This window comes from Gorilla gorilla, chromosome 14 (assembly GCF_029281585.2).
Source record: "Gorilla gorilla gorilla isolate KB3781 chromosome 14, NHGRI_mGorGor1-v2.1_pri, whole genome shotgun sequence".
NCBI classification, from domain to species: Eukaryota; Metazoa; Chordata; class Mammalia; order Primates; family Hominidae; genus Gorilla; species Gorilla gorilla.
In genome coordinates this window covers 127,839,313-127,852,357 of record NC_073238.2, presented here as the reverse complement: position 1 = coordinate 127,852,357, position 13,045 = coordinate 127,839,313, and the positions used below count along the sequence as shown (strand labels likewise).

General features: G+C 53.9%; 1 protein-coding gene across 14 annotated transcripts in view; it reads right to left on the bottom strand.

Moving 5' to 3' along the window:
• Positions 1 to 13,045, bottom strand: part of MCF2L (MCF.2 cell line derived transforming sequence like) — a 211,958-nt gene that overhangs the window by 125,240 nt on the left and 73,673 nt on the right. For 5 of the 14 annotated variants that reach the window (XM_055360211.2, XM_055360215.2, XM_055360209.2 and 2 more), the window contains exon 1: positions 6,213 to 6,780. The exons of 3 other annotated variants lie outside the window; for them this stretch is intronic. In XM_055360211.2, coding sequence (XP_055216186.2) covers positions 6,213 to 6,462 — 250 coding nt within the window. In that variant the 5' untranslated portion in view covers positions 6,463 to 6,780. 6 more of the 14 variants (XM_055360208.2, XM_055360216.2, XM_055360219.2 and 3 more) reach the window with 6 other exon arrangements.

The following is a 13,045-nucleotide window of genomic DNA, read 5'->3' as shown; positions in this document are numbered from 1 at the left end:
GACTCAGGAGGCGGTGGCCAACACAAGTCCCCACGAAACTCGGAACGCACCTCACAGGCATCCCCTTCTCAGGTGCTGCCTGGCATCACTCACTCCTGAGGCCTTGCCTGTGGTCACTCAGCGCCAGCCCCTGGAGCCACGTGTCTCCCTGAAGGGCGCTCCAAGCAAACACAGGGCCGGCCCCCCAGTGTCCTCAGAGCAGGCTGGAACTGAAATCCCCGGGAGCTCATAAGTCTGCCCCTGGTTCCACAGGTGAAGCCGTGCTCGCGCCGTCTTCGCATGGAGGGCGTCGGACTCACCCAGCTGGGAGGCCTGAGCGCTGCGTTCTCAGGAGCTCTCGGGAAGCACTGAGCCGTGGCATCAGATCACAGAAGGTCAGCAACACGGGACACCAAGGATGCTCAGAGGACTCACTGTTTCCTCACAAGCCTCCCTCTGCTCAAATCTCTAAAACCTGCTCCGGAATCCCTACTAACAAGATCCATAACAACATCCCATGAAAGCTAATTGTTTTTTAAATGTTTCCGTACTTTATAGTCACACCTATCTAATTAGAGACCTAAATTTCATGTTACAAAATAGTCAGCAACCCACACAGACGTACCTCATTTGGCTGCATGGTTTTTCTCCTAAAGGGCCTCAGCACATTTAAAAAATGGACAAAGAAATCATGGCTCCTTGAGGAGACGCCAATCACTGAGGCCGAAGGCAGAGGCGTGAGAGGGGAGTGCTAAGGCGTCCGTCAGAAACCGCTGGGCTGGCTAATGAGCAGGTGGCATTTTGCCAGGGAGCCACACCTACTCCACTGAGAGCTCTTCAATTCCACACAGAAATGCGTGCCCCTGCCTCCTGGGCGCGTCCCCCCAGAGCTTTTCCTCTGAGACCTGCAACTGGGTGGTGCCGAACAGCTGTGCCTGTGTGGTGGTCCTGGGAAGCCCCCTCACCCCCCAAAGCCCCTCCGTGCTGCTGTGTCCCTCGGCCCATTGCTCAGGCCACAGGCCCCTTCCCAGGAAGAGCTTAAGGACAGGAGGCAGCACACAGCTTTTGCTCATCCATCCATCCATCCACTCATCCATCCACCCACCTTCCATCCATCCATCCACTCCTCCACTCCTCCATCCATCCACCCACCCACCCACCCAATCATCCATACATCCAATCACTCATCCACCTACACATCCACCCATCCATTCATCCATCCATCTACCTACCCATCCATTCATCCATCATCATTCATCCATCCATCCAGTCATCCACCCATCCATCATCATCCATCCATCCGGTCATCCATCCATCCATCCATCCACTTATTTATCTACCCACCCACCCATCCATCTACCCATCCATCCATCCACTCATCCATGCATCCATTCATCTATGCATCCACCCACCTGTCCATCCAGTCATTCTGTCCATCCACCCACACATCCATCTATCCATCCATCCACCCACCCACCCACCCATCATCATCCATCCATCCATCCAGTCATCCATCCACCCACTCACCCACCCATCTACCACCCACCTATTCATCCATCCATCCACCCATCCACCCACCCATTTGTCTAGTCATCCATCTGTTCACATACCCATTCACCCACTCACCCATCCATCCATCTACCTTACATCCATTCATCCACTCATCCATCCATCCATCCATCCACCCATCTATCTACCCATTCATCCATCCACCTTCCATCCATCCATCATCCATCCATTCACTCACCCATCCATCCACCCACTCACTCATTCATCCATCCAGCCACCCATCCATCTATCCATCCATCATCATCCATCCACTCACCCACCCACACATCTACTCATCCACCCACCCACACATCCATCCAGCTACCCATCTACCCATTCATCCACCCATTCATCTATGCATCCATCCATCCACTCATCCATCTATCTGCTCATTGATGCATCCACCCACCCATCTACCCACCCATCTATCCATCCATCCATCCATCCATCCATCCATCCTCCACCTACCCATCCATCCAGTCACCCAGTCATCCATCCATGCATCCACTCATCTATGCATCCATCCCTCCCTCCCTCCATCCATCCACCCACCCATTCATCTATCCAGTCATCCAGTCATCCATCCATCCATACACCCATCCACCTACCCCTCCATCTACCTTACATACACACATCCACTCATCCATCTATCTACCAACTCATTCATCCATCCATCCATCCACTCATCCATCCAAGCATCCACTCATCCATCCATCTACCCATTCATCATCCTCCATTTATCTATTTATCCATCCATCCACCTACACATCCATCCATCCACTCACACATCCATCCATCCATCATCATCCATCCATCCATCCACCCACACATCCACTCATCCACCCTTACATTCATCCACCCACCCATCCATCCACCCACTTATCCACTATCTACTAACTCATTTATCCATCCATCCATCCATCTACTCATCCATCCAAGCATCCACTCATCCATCCATCCATTCATCATCCTCCATTTATCCATTTATCCATCCATCCACCCACACATCCATCCATCCACCCACACATCCATCCATCCACTTACACATCCATCCATCCATCATCATCCATCCATCCATCCACCCACCCACACATCCATTCATCCACCCCTACATTCATCCACCCACCCATCCATCCACCCACCCACCCATCTACCCATTCATCCATCCATCCACTCATTTATCCATGCATTATCCATCTATCATCATCTGTCTATGACAAGAGTTAGTATTAGGTCAACTAATGGAAAAGGTGGGGCTAGATTTAAAGATTCTTCTACTACAGTAGTTCCCCAAGTTTGATTCCTGAAGAACTTCATCAAGAACTTAAGAAATGTCAATTATCAGACCCTACCCCAGACTTCCTGAATCAGAAACTCTGAGGGTGGGCCCAGCAGCCTGTGCTTTAACAAGCCCCCAAGGTGATGCATATACATGCTGTAGTTGGAGGACCACTGTTCTGTTTCATCGAATGCTTAAATCAACTAGATCCATAGCATTGCTCCCTCGAATGTCTTCTACCTTTTCACCAATGACTAAAATTCCAAAGAGAAAACCAAAACAGATGAAAATGAGCCCTATCACATAGAAGGGGGGCCCGGGGGAAGTTGCCACTGTAAAGTGCTGGCCTTGTTACTGAAGATCAGGTTCAGAAGAGTATATAAAATGTCAATTCTCAAGGTCAAAGGCTACAGATTCACAGACCATATGGACAGCACACATTATCCTTCTTTACATGCAGATTAGCCTAGATAATGAAGGTTCTAGGTGACAGAAGAAATGCATAAATCTGAAATTAAAACACAGCAGCATGTCCTGGACAGCAGCAAAGATAAAATGCCTGTGGGTTGGGGGTGAATCTACAGAGGGTGAAGCTCTGCACAGCTGAATGAGGCAGCTGCTCTAAGGCCAGCCGCTGTACGCAATCCCTCAGCTGTGACCTAGCCCCGCCACTGCCCTGAGGACCTATGCCAGCTGCCACATCAGTGTCCTGTTGCCATCAGCTTTTACCTGGCACGGATCCTAGCATGACCCTGGAAGGAGAAGCAGCTCCATGACCTCCCGCTGAAGAGTGTTTGGCTGCAGGTGGGGAACTCTCCTGAGGAAGTGCTTGGAATTTAAACCCGAGGTGGGGATCAGGTTTACCTTGACCTTCACCCCTACCAGAGAATGTGCACCACACACCCCTACACTCTGTGGTAGCATCATGTCAATACTGCATCATAAACCCGCCTCATGATGGTTTTACAGCCTTCAACCTAATAACTTGCCTCCGCTGAGCAGTACCTCACACAGCGTGAGCAGAAAATGGGTTTGTGCTGAAGGAAGAGGCCAGTGTTAATGGGTGGTAAGTGGAGTATGATGCAGGGTCACCTCCCCTAACTAAACACTACAGGGTGCTCACAACCGAGGATATCTGGTAAGCTGGATTTGAAAGTCCTGGTGAAGCATGCAATTATCGGTAATGCAGATGTGTGGGAGGACGCACATCTCACTGCCTGTTCCAGAAGAGACGATGGCCCACACCGAGCGCCCGGCTCGCACGACATTCAGTGAGCAGCCAGTGTCACTGCTGCTCTTCTGAGATAGCCTTTTTCCAATTAAAAATGCGCACACGTCTCTCGGAGCTCATGAAGAAACCCCAATCCCTAAAAACCTGGGGAATGACATCAGCCTCTGGAGCGGTTCCCACTCTGTGACTCTGACACCGAACGGCACGCAGAGGCACGCGGAGCAAGGGGGGCTTTCTCCTCCACCCCCACAGCCGATCGGAAGCCTCCCTGTGAACCTGGCATCCACGCAGCCCTTCGCCACACTCAAACCCTGCAAACCCTGCACGGAAAAGCTCCACTCAAGCTTCAGAAAAAGAGCTGATTCTCTAAGAATCAGGGAGCAGACGGCATGAAAATGGTTTTGTTTTCTTTCGACCCACATACAATAAACCCAGCAGCTTTGATCATAAAAGCCCCCATTAAAAACATCTTGATTAGACCATCCCATACGGTGGTGCTTATGCTGATTTAATCACTGGTTCACTCTCAGAATCCATCGGGGTGGGTAGAGAAAGAGAACCACACCCAAACCAAGCAACTGACGTTTTAATCTCCCAGGCAAGTACTAGTTAGACAACTAGTAATGGCATATATGACATAACATATGGCAACATCAGGCAAAACACTTGGCAACTTACTTTTAATGATATATCATTATTTCCTCTTCATTTCAAGGAAAACTAGTTAAGGATGGCTCTCCCTTCTGCATAACACAGCCTGAGAACTCAGATGCGACAGCCTGAAAGCCACGGCCAGATGCAAGCTGTCAGCCCAGTCTCTGCTTACACCTAAAAGAATCGATCTGAACTGCTCTTCAAAGCTTATTTGAAGTAATATTTCCATTAATACTGAAAATGAACGTCCAGTCCACTCTTTATCCATACCGTCTTAAACATTTGTCTTAGGTTTAAATTGCATTTAATGAAGAAAAGAACCACCTGATTAGTCCAGGTTTTTTCATCCTCAAAACGAGCTTCCAGGTAGCTTCACCATCCCTACCCCTGGCTCTGAAACCCCAAGCTCTGAAAGCCCTTGGCTCAGATCATTCTCCATTCGCAATGCATTCTCCATTGCGAGGGCTGCGGACAGGCAGGTTGATGCGCAGATTTCAGACACACAAATGGCTCCGCATGCAGACCCAGCAACCCTGAGAGAGCCAGTGTCACCAACGTGCAGTCATTTTGACTATCCCGGGCAGCATACGATCGCCGACAGCCTCTGAAAACACACCAGCTACCAACCAGTGCCCCCCATGTCACAGCTACCACGGCTAGAAAGGAACACGAGGGCGGCTTACAAAAATCAGACGCATTTCCCCACATTTCAGCCCATGATGTCAAGCTTAAGCACAGATCACTGACGGCCAGCAGCTCCTCCTACCCGTGTGCTTGGAAACCGCATTTAATCTCTGCACCATTTCTTCCAAGGCCATCTCTTCAGTCCTCAGCCAAAACCTCATCCTCCGACACAACAAAAATGATCCTGGCAGATCCGCTTCCTCCGCACGGGGGGCGCCTGCGGGTGGGGCCGTGCGAGTGGGGAGGGGGCGCGGCGGAGGCGGGGAGGGGGCCACGGCAGCGCTTTCAGCCTCGAGCCACCGCCTCCCTGCCCAGGATTGGTTCCGCGCCACCGGGAGGGGGGCGCGCGCTGCGCCGCGGGGGGCGGGGGGCGGCTCGGCGGAAGCGGAAGCGGCGCGCGCCCGCCCCGGTGTGTCACCACCGCGGGTCACCTGGGAGTCCCGTGAGTGCACCGCCGAGGTCACCTGGGAGCCCCGCGGGTCACCGCCGAGGTCACCTGGGAGCCCCGCGTGTCACCGCCGCGGTCGTCGGGGAGCCCCGGGGCTCACCAACGAGGTCACCTGGGAGCCCCGCGGGTCACCGCCGCAGTCACCTGGAAGTGTCACCTGTGTCACTAGGTCACCTAGAAATTCGTGTCACCGCCAAGGTCACCTAGAAATTCGTGTCACCGCCGAGGTCCCCTGGGAGCCCCGCGGGTGCCGCACAAGTGCCCCCGCCCCTCCCCCCAGTTCCGGGTCTCCACGCCCTCCTGGTTTGCGGGCAGCCGCGAAGCCGCGAGTGGACAGCGCGAGTGCAGCTGCCTCCGCGGGGCCGCGCCTGGCCGCCGCCTCCCTTTACCTCCGGCCGCCCCGTGGCAGGTGCAGAAGCTGCAGAGGCCGCAGCAGCCCAGCGCGCCCCTTCCGTGTGGCAGCATGCCACCCGCGCCGCGCCCAGGTAAGCAGGTCCGTGGGTCGCTGGGTCCATGCGTGGGTCCGTGGCTGGCCGGGGATGGACCAGCCCCTCCCCGCAGGGGCATCGCCTGCCCAAGGACGCAGGACCCAGTGAGGGAAGCGCGCGTTGCAGGCACGGGGCTCTCCACCCTCGCCATGGTTGGCACCAAGCCACACTGTGCACTCGACACACGCAGCGTCCTGGCTGCCACCTGCAGATTCCAGCTCGTGTCTATGCAGGGCCATGGCCGCCATCACAGGGCCATGTGCAAGAAACTCTCTGAGCTCTCCTCGCCCAAAACCGCGGCTATCCTTTTGTGGTTTGGTATTATAGGTAACATGCCCTTCCTTAAAGAAACAGTATTTCAGGCCTGTAGTCCCAGCTACTCCGGAGGCCGAGGCAGAAGCAGGAGGATCATTTGAGCCCAGAAGTTTGAGCCTGGGCAATGTAGCAAGACCCGCCCCCCCCGACCTCACTCCCCAGTCAGTTAAAGAAGAGAGAGAGAGAGAGAGAATTCCAGCAGGAAGAAGTACACATTTCCATGAATGGTTTGGGAATTCAGGCATCATATGGCTGAGGTTTGAACTACAGCTCATGCCAATAACATGTGCACATGCACCAGCATTCCAGCGTCCAACAGAGCATGCGTGTACCATTCCAGCATCCGGCAACAATGCACCAGCATTCCAGCGTCCGACAGAGCATGCGTGTACCATTCCGGCATTTGGCAACAATGTACCAGCATTCCAGCGTCCAACAGAGCGTGCGTGCACCATTCTGGCATCCGGCAACAATGCACCAGCATTCCAGCGTCCAACAGGGCATGCGTGCACCATTCCTGCATCCGGCAACAATGCACCAGCATTCCAGCATCCAACAGAGCATGCGTGCACCATTCCAGCATCCGGCAACAATGCACCAGCATTCCAGCGTCCAAAAGAGCATGCGTGCACCATTCCAGCATCCGGCAACATGTGTGTCCCCCAACATCCCGTTGTCCAGTGGCCCGTGTGCACCTGGACGTTCCAGTGTGGTGAGCTTTCCAGGCACGGAGCAAGGCCAAAGGGATAAAAAGATGAAGGTGACGCAGTACTCCCCCTTATAGTGCCTACAGGCCTTATAGGCCAGACAGATCTGGAAATAAATAATTCAAAATAAAAAATAATTACAGAATAAGAGGCATAATAACCAGATAGAAAGTATTGAGTAAATCTGTAAGAAATGGCTGCTTTGTTTTTGTTTTTGTTTAACATGAGAAACGTATTGAGTATCAGCAGTTTCACTTGGTTCTACAGAATCTCTTTGGAGACCAGTGAAAGGAGAACTCTGGAAAGGCCTCAGAGTGGACGGAAGCCTCTCCCTCTGTGGACAAGCGTTCCCTGGGCTGCCCAGGGTGCCTACGGCTGCACAATTGCTACCTCCTGTCTACACATGGTCTGCAAAAAGTGCCCTCAAATGGGTCTGCTCCTAACTCATTCCCTGTCAGTTCAGGGAACCTTCACCACTCCCCATCCCCCACCGCCCCCCCACCCCAACCCTGCCCCTCCAGCTTCAGGGAAAGCCTGTCATCAGGCAGAAGCGTCCTGAAATGCAGGCCCTGCCCTTTCCACTAGTCTAAGGCACAACACCCTCCCTGGTCCTCAGCCCACACGGCCCTAGGCCACACTCCCTCTGAGCACCTGCCCTCTTCTCCCGGCCGCTCTCCTGGCATGCAGGTGCCCTCCAGCCTGCCCAGCCTTGGGCTGCGTCAGGATCTACCAAGGGCTTGTTAAGCTCACACAGCTGGGCTCTGATGGCTCCTTGATGATCCAGGAGGTCTGGGATGGGGCCCGAGGATGTGCATTTCCAGCAAAATTTCCTGGGATGTTGAATGTGCTGGTCCACACTTTGAGAAACACTGCTGAAATCTGTTGCATCTTAAAAGCAAGATGAAAGGAAAGGGCCACACCCTCTGGCCTGTCCCGCTTCTCCGATCTCCCTCTTCACCCCTTGGGCATTTCCACACATGCTATTGGCTTCTTTCCTCAACCCTGTGCCATCCACTCTGTCCCCTGGCCAATATCCTCTGGCTGGCACCATGTCATGTTGGGGCACCAGGGTGGAGACCCTTGGTCTCTGTGGTCATTGGCTTTATTACTCGTCAACTTGGCTGGGCCACCGTGCCCAGATATTGGGTCAAATGCTAGGTTAGATGTCTCTGTGAAGGTATGTTTAGATGAGATTGGCGCTTATATCAGTAGACTTTGAGTAAGGCGTGTGACATAACGTAGGTGCGCCTCACCCAATCTATCAAGGGGCTTGAGAGAAAAAGACAGAAGTTCCCTGAGGAAGAGGGAGCTCTGCTCCCAGACAGCCTGGACTGCAACCCAACTCTCCCCAGTCCCCAGCTGCCCCTGGACCTTCCAACACCCACAATTTCAGGAGCTGATTTGTTCAACTAAGTCTCTCTCTAGCTCTGTCAAGTCTTTATTCTGCCTTAAATTATAGCACAGATGATGCCATCTTTCCATAAACATCATTTAATACTTGCCTAAAGAACGATCGTCACCATTACACCTGGCATTAGGGAGCACTAGGCGCTCCAGGTACCTGCCAGAGTGCTCCCCATGCTGTAAACTATTGGTCTTTACAAAGAGCTGGGAGAAGGCACTGTTTTTCGCATTTTACAGAATATGCAGAGAGGTTCAGCGACTTGCCCCAGGCCACACAGAGGCACAAAGATGCAGACCTGTGGTGTCTGCATCGGGGACACCTGTAGTGTCGCAAGGGGAATGGCATCCACAGAGTTCCCGACAGGTAGACCCAGGACACTTAGGTAAGGTCCCAAGCCGTGTGTCCCAAGGGATGGGCTTCTTTCCATCCCTGGCTCGGCCTCTCTCCCTGGAACCAGAGGCGCCCCAGGAGGGAGGCTGAAGGTAACGCGACACCTGGATACCAAACATCCTCATAGCGACCTTTCTGGATGATCAGCCACAAAGCGGAGGTGAGAAATGGGAGCTGGAGCAGGCAGGGCCAGGCTCCCAGAGCCAACCCCAAGGCTAGGGGAGCAGGGGCTATGGAGTGGCACAGTGGCCCCGGCCACAGAAGGGCAGGCATAGGTGTTTTCTGCACAGCCTCACTCCATGTCTTGGGAGGGGTATCAGAGAGGGTAGAGACTGGAAAAGCACTGCGAGGAAATTCACAAGCTCATTGTGACTGGGAGAGCCCCGCGGGACAACACCCAGCATGTCAGGGATGCACTGGAGCTGTGGCCCCAGAAATCTGGAAATGAACCCTCGATTCCGGACAACCAGGGCTGGCTCTGAGGTGCAGCACTGAGCAAGGCTGGTGACTCCTGCCTGCCCAGAGCTCATGCTGCAGCGGAGGTGACATGGCACCTGGGTATGTGACAGCCTCCATGCGGTGACGGGAGGGCACCTGCTGGCACCTCCCCCTCCGGGGCCAGTGTGACGTGTGAACAGGTCCCTGTGTCCCAGCAGCAAGCAGGTCCTGGTCCACACACGGACGACTGAAGGACTGCACTTCTGAAGTGGGGGACAGGGAGGGGAGGGGCAGGAGAGGAAGGAAGAGGAGGAGCTGCTGGACTTCTGACTTTTTTTATGGCTTTGCCCAGCAAGGAAGTCTGGAATTCACATTAACATAAACTATAAACGCAGAATCAGTTGATAAGGACAGTTAGTGAGGAGATGGTCTTTTGGGGATAAAATCTGGCAGGATTGCTGACCTGGACTCCATCACCTGAAGTTCTCACACACAAATGACCGTTACGTTGTGATGCATAAAACAAGTAACTTAATATGTATTTTTGTCTGAGTACAAAATCATTGTGTTCACTTTGGAAAATATAGAAAATAAAAATAAAATATACTTTAACAGCATCACCTAGAGGTCTTTATCCTTCTGATGCCTTTTTATACAAAATTGTAACAGCAATGTCTATTCTTTGTAACAAATTTTTCACTCAAACGTTTTTTCATGATGCTGCTACTCTACATGATTTTAAATAGCTGAGTGAATATTTCCTGGGATGTGTGTTTCAAATTTTAATCAGGTTTTCTAGTGATTCTTGACTGTCATAAACACTGTGGCAAAGAAACACACAGGCAAATCATTATCTCACATCTGATTGTTTCTCTGGGTTAATTTCCTACAAGCAGAGATACAGGACAAAGGGTATGGCTATTTTAAAGTTTCTGAAATCTGTACATGATTTTTATATGTGCAGTGTTATGGTAACATGCATCCACATGAGCAGACACAGGGCGCTGTGGGATTCTGCACCTTGTTCCTTGGCAGGGGTTCCCTGTCGCAGGGAGCATCATGATGGGTTCATGCCATCCTGGGGGCAGCCCGGGTATTGCTAGGATGGGTTTGTTTGGTTAAAAAACAAAAGGCAAACTCACTTAAGCTAGAGACCATTTCTGCATGGTGGGGAGACCTGCTTCTGAGGCAAGAACCACAGCTCAAAGCTTGACATCAACGTGGGCAACTGTAGAACCTGGGGTGCCGGGGCCGCCTCAAGGGAACCTCGAGAGTTGTCGCCGTGGGCAGGGGCCATCCGAGGTGGGCTATGCACAGCCCCAGCTGGGCCCCCCCGCCCCCTGCAACCCTGCACTGAGGTGCACCTGCAAGTGGATGCCGTCTCCTCCCAGGCAGCCTGGTTAACCCAACCTCTCTCAGTTACATGGAATGTGTCAGAACCCCATCCACAGCCCTTCCAGTGGGGGCTGCAGGCCAAGCCTCTCTGAGTCCCCTGCGTCCTTGGGGTGGAATCTCTGGGGCCTGGAGCAAGTGGGTGGTTGGCGTGGCCATGCACACTGAAGCCAGTGGAGGAGCCGCCCTGCCTCTGCCAGCTTCTGGGGGGCCAGCACTCTTGGCTGTGGCCCCATCCAGCTGCGAGCCCGTCTCCCTGTATCTCTCCCCGTCTTCCATGGACACCGGTGGTTGGATGATGGTTCCTACTCCAGGGTGAGTCCATCTGAGCTCACACATCCGCAGAGGCAGCGGCCCTACCTCCACATGAGGTCACACCCACAGGCGCTGGGGGTTAGAACTCAACACATCTTTTCAGGGGACGCAATTCTACCCACAATAGCAGGAAAGGGACCAAGACAGGCTATGGAGCAGCAACATGCAGGACTGGCTGGAGACATGGGTGCAGGGAGGTGAGTGGCCCTGGGGACCCCCGAGGGCCCTTGCTGACAGACCTGAGGTTCCACCTGGTGCCTATCCCAGTCCCCACACAAGTCATTCCCTCCTAGCCATGCCGTGCTGTGGAGTCCTGAGCAAAGAGAGCGCTCTGAGGAGCTGCGGAGGCTCAGTGACCCTCCACTCGCTCTGATGCCAGGCCCCAGAATCCTGGCCAGGAGGAGCACGCTCAGACCCTGCCAGAGGAGGAGAAGGAATCTGCTCCATGGAGAAAGAAGAATTCCTTCAAAAGCAGCTTTAGATTCCACGAGACATGCCTGGGCCCCAGTTTGGGAGGAGGACGTGAAGAGACAGCAGCATTCCCTGCTGAGGGCGGTGGAGGTGGGTGGGAGCCACGGGCCCTTACAGAGGGGATGTCTGTGCCCAGGGCAGAGCTGAGCCAGGCATGAGAGAAGGCTGCCGTGACAGATCTGGCACCAGCCTGGAATATTCCAGAACCCCTTCGTCCACCTCCCAGAGCTCCAGGCCCAGACAGGTTCTCACCCACGGGCCCCGCCCCTTCAAACATCTTTTAGCTGCTCAGAGAGGGGAAGCACACCCCGCATCTGGGCAGGCCAGATGCTTGGTGAGCAGTGGGTACCAACGGGATTCTTCCTGGAAGAGCCAAAATGAAGGCAAAGATGCCTGGATTCTGGGTTCAGCAAACTACTGTGTTGAGGGCATCGGCTGCCTGGGGGGCTCCCCTCCTGCCTGTACCCTGGAGAAAGGGGCAGAGCCGGTGCACACGGGGGGCTCCTTCCTCATACCCTCTCTGGGTAGGGGTTGGGGCCTTCCCTCCCAGAGCCTGGGGGGAGGTCCTAGGAGAACGGCTAGGGAGCTGGGGCCTTCAGGGGTTTTGCTCCGGAGTTAGGCCTGTGCTTTGCCCAGCAGCCCTAAGCTGAAGGAGAGGGAGTGCCTGACTGCTGCGGTCTGGGCAAGAAGGGTCTGTCCATGCTGTCAGGTGTGAAGGCTGCACTGGCCAGGGACCAGGCCTGGGCACCAGGGATGTGGCCACCAACTGGGTCAGCTAGAAGTGAGGCCCACCCCCATGGCTGGCTCCTCACAGCACAGCAGGCCCAGCCGACACCACACAGGGACCGCAATCCACCAGCACATGCAGGCCTCCGAGGAGACAGCACCACCTCACTAGATGATAAATCCACATGTGTGTTTGTATGTGTGTGTGCACGTGTGTATGTGTGTGTGCATGTGCCTGAGTGTGTGTGCATGCGTGTGAGCATCTGTGCCTACACGTGTGAGCATGTCTGCATGCAAGTGTGTGTGCATGTGTAAGTGTGACTTGTGCATGTGTGTGAGCATGTTTGTGCATGCGTGTGTGTGCATCTGTGCATGCACAGGTGTGAGCATGTCTGCATGAAAGTGTGCGCATGTGTGTGCGTGTCCGTGCGTGTGTGTGCATGCCTGGGTGTGAGCCCGTGTGTGAGTGTGTTTGTGTGTGCATGTGTGTGTGCATGTCCCCTCGCTGTGCAACGGAGAAGCTGGTGCAGGCAGAAACTGGAGGAGGTAGGTGAGTGAGGAGCAGAGCGGGAGGG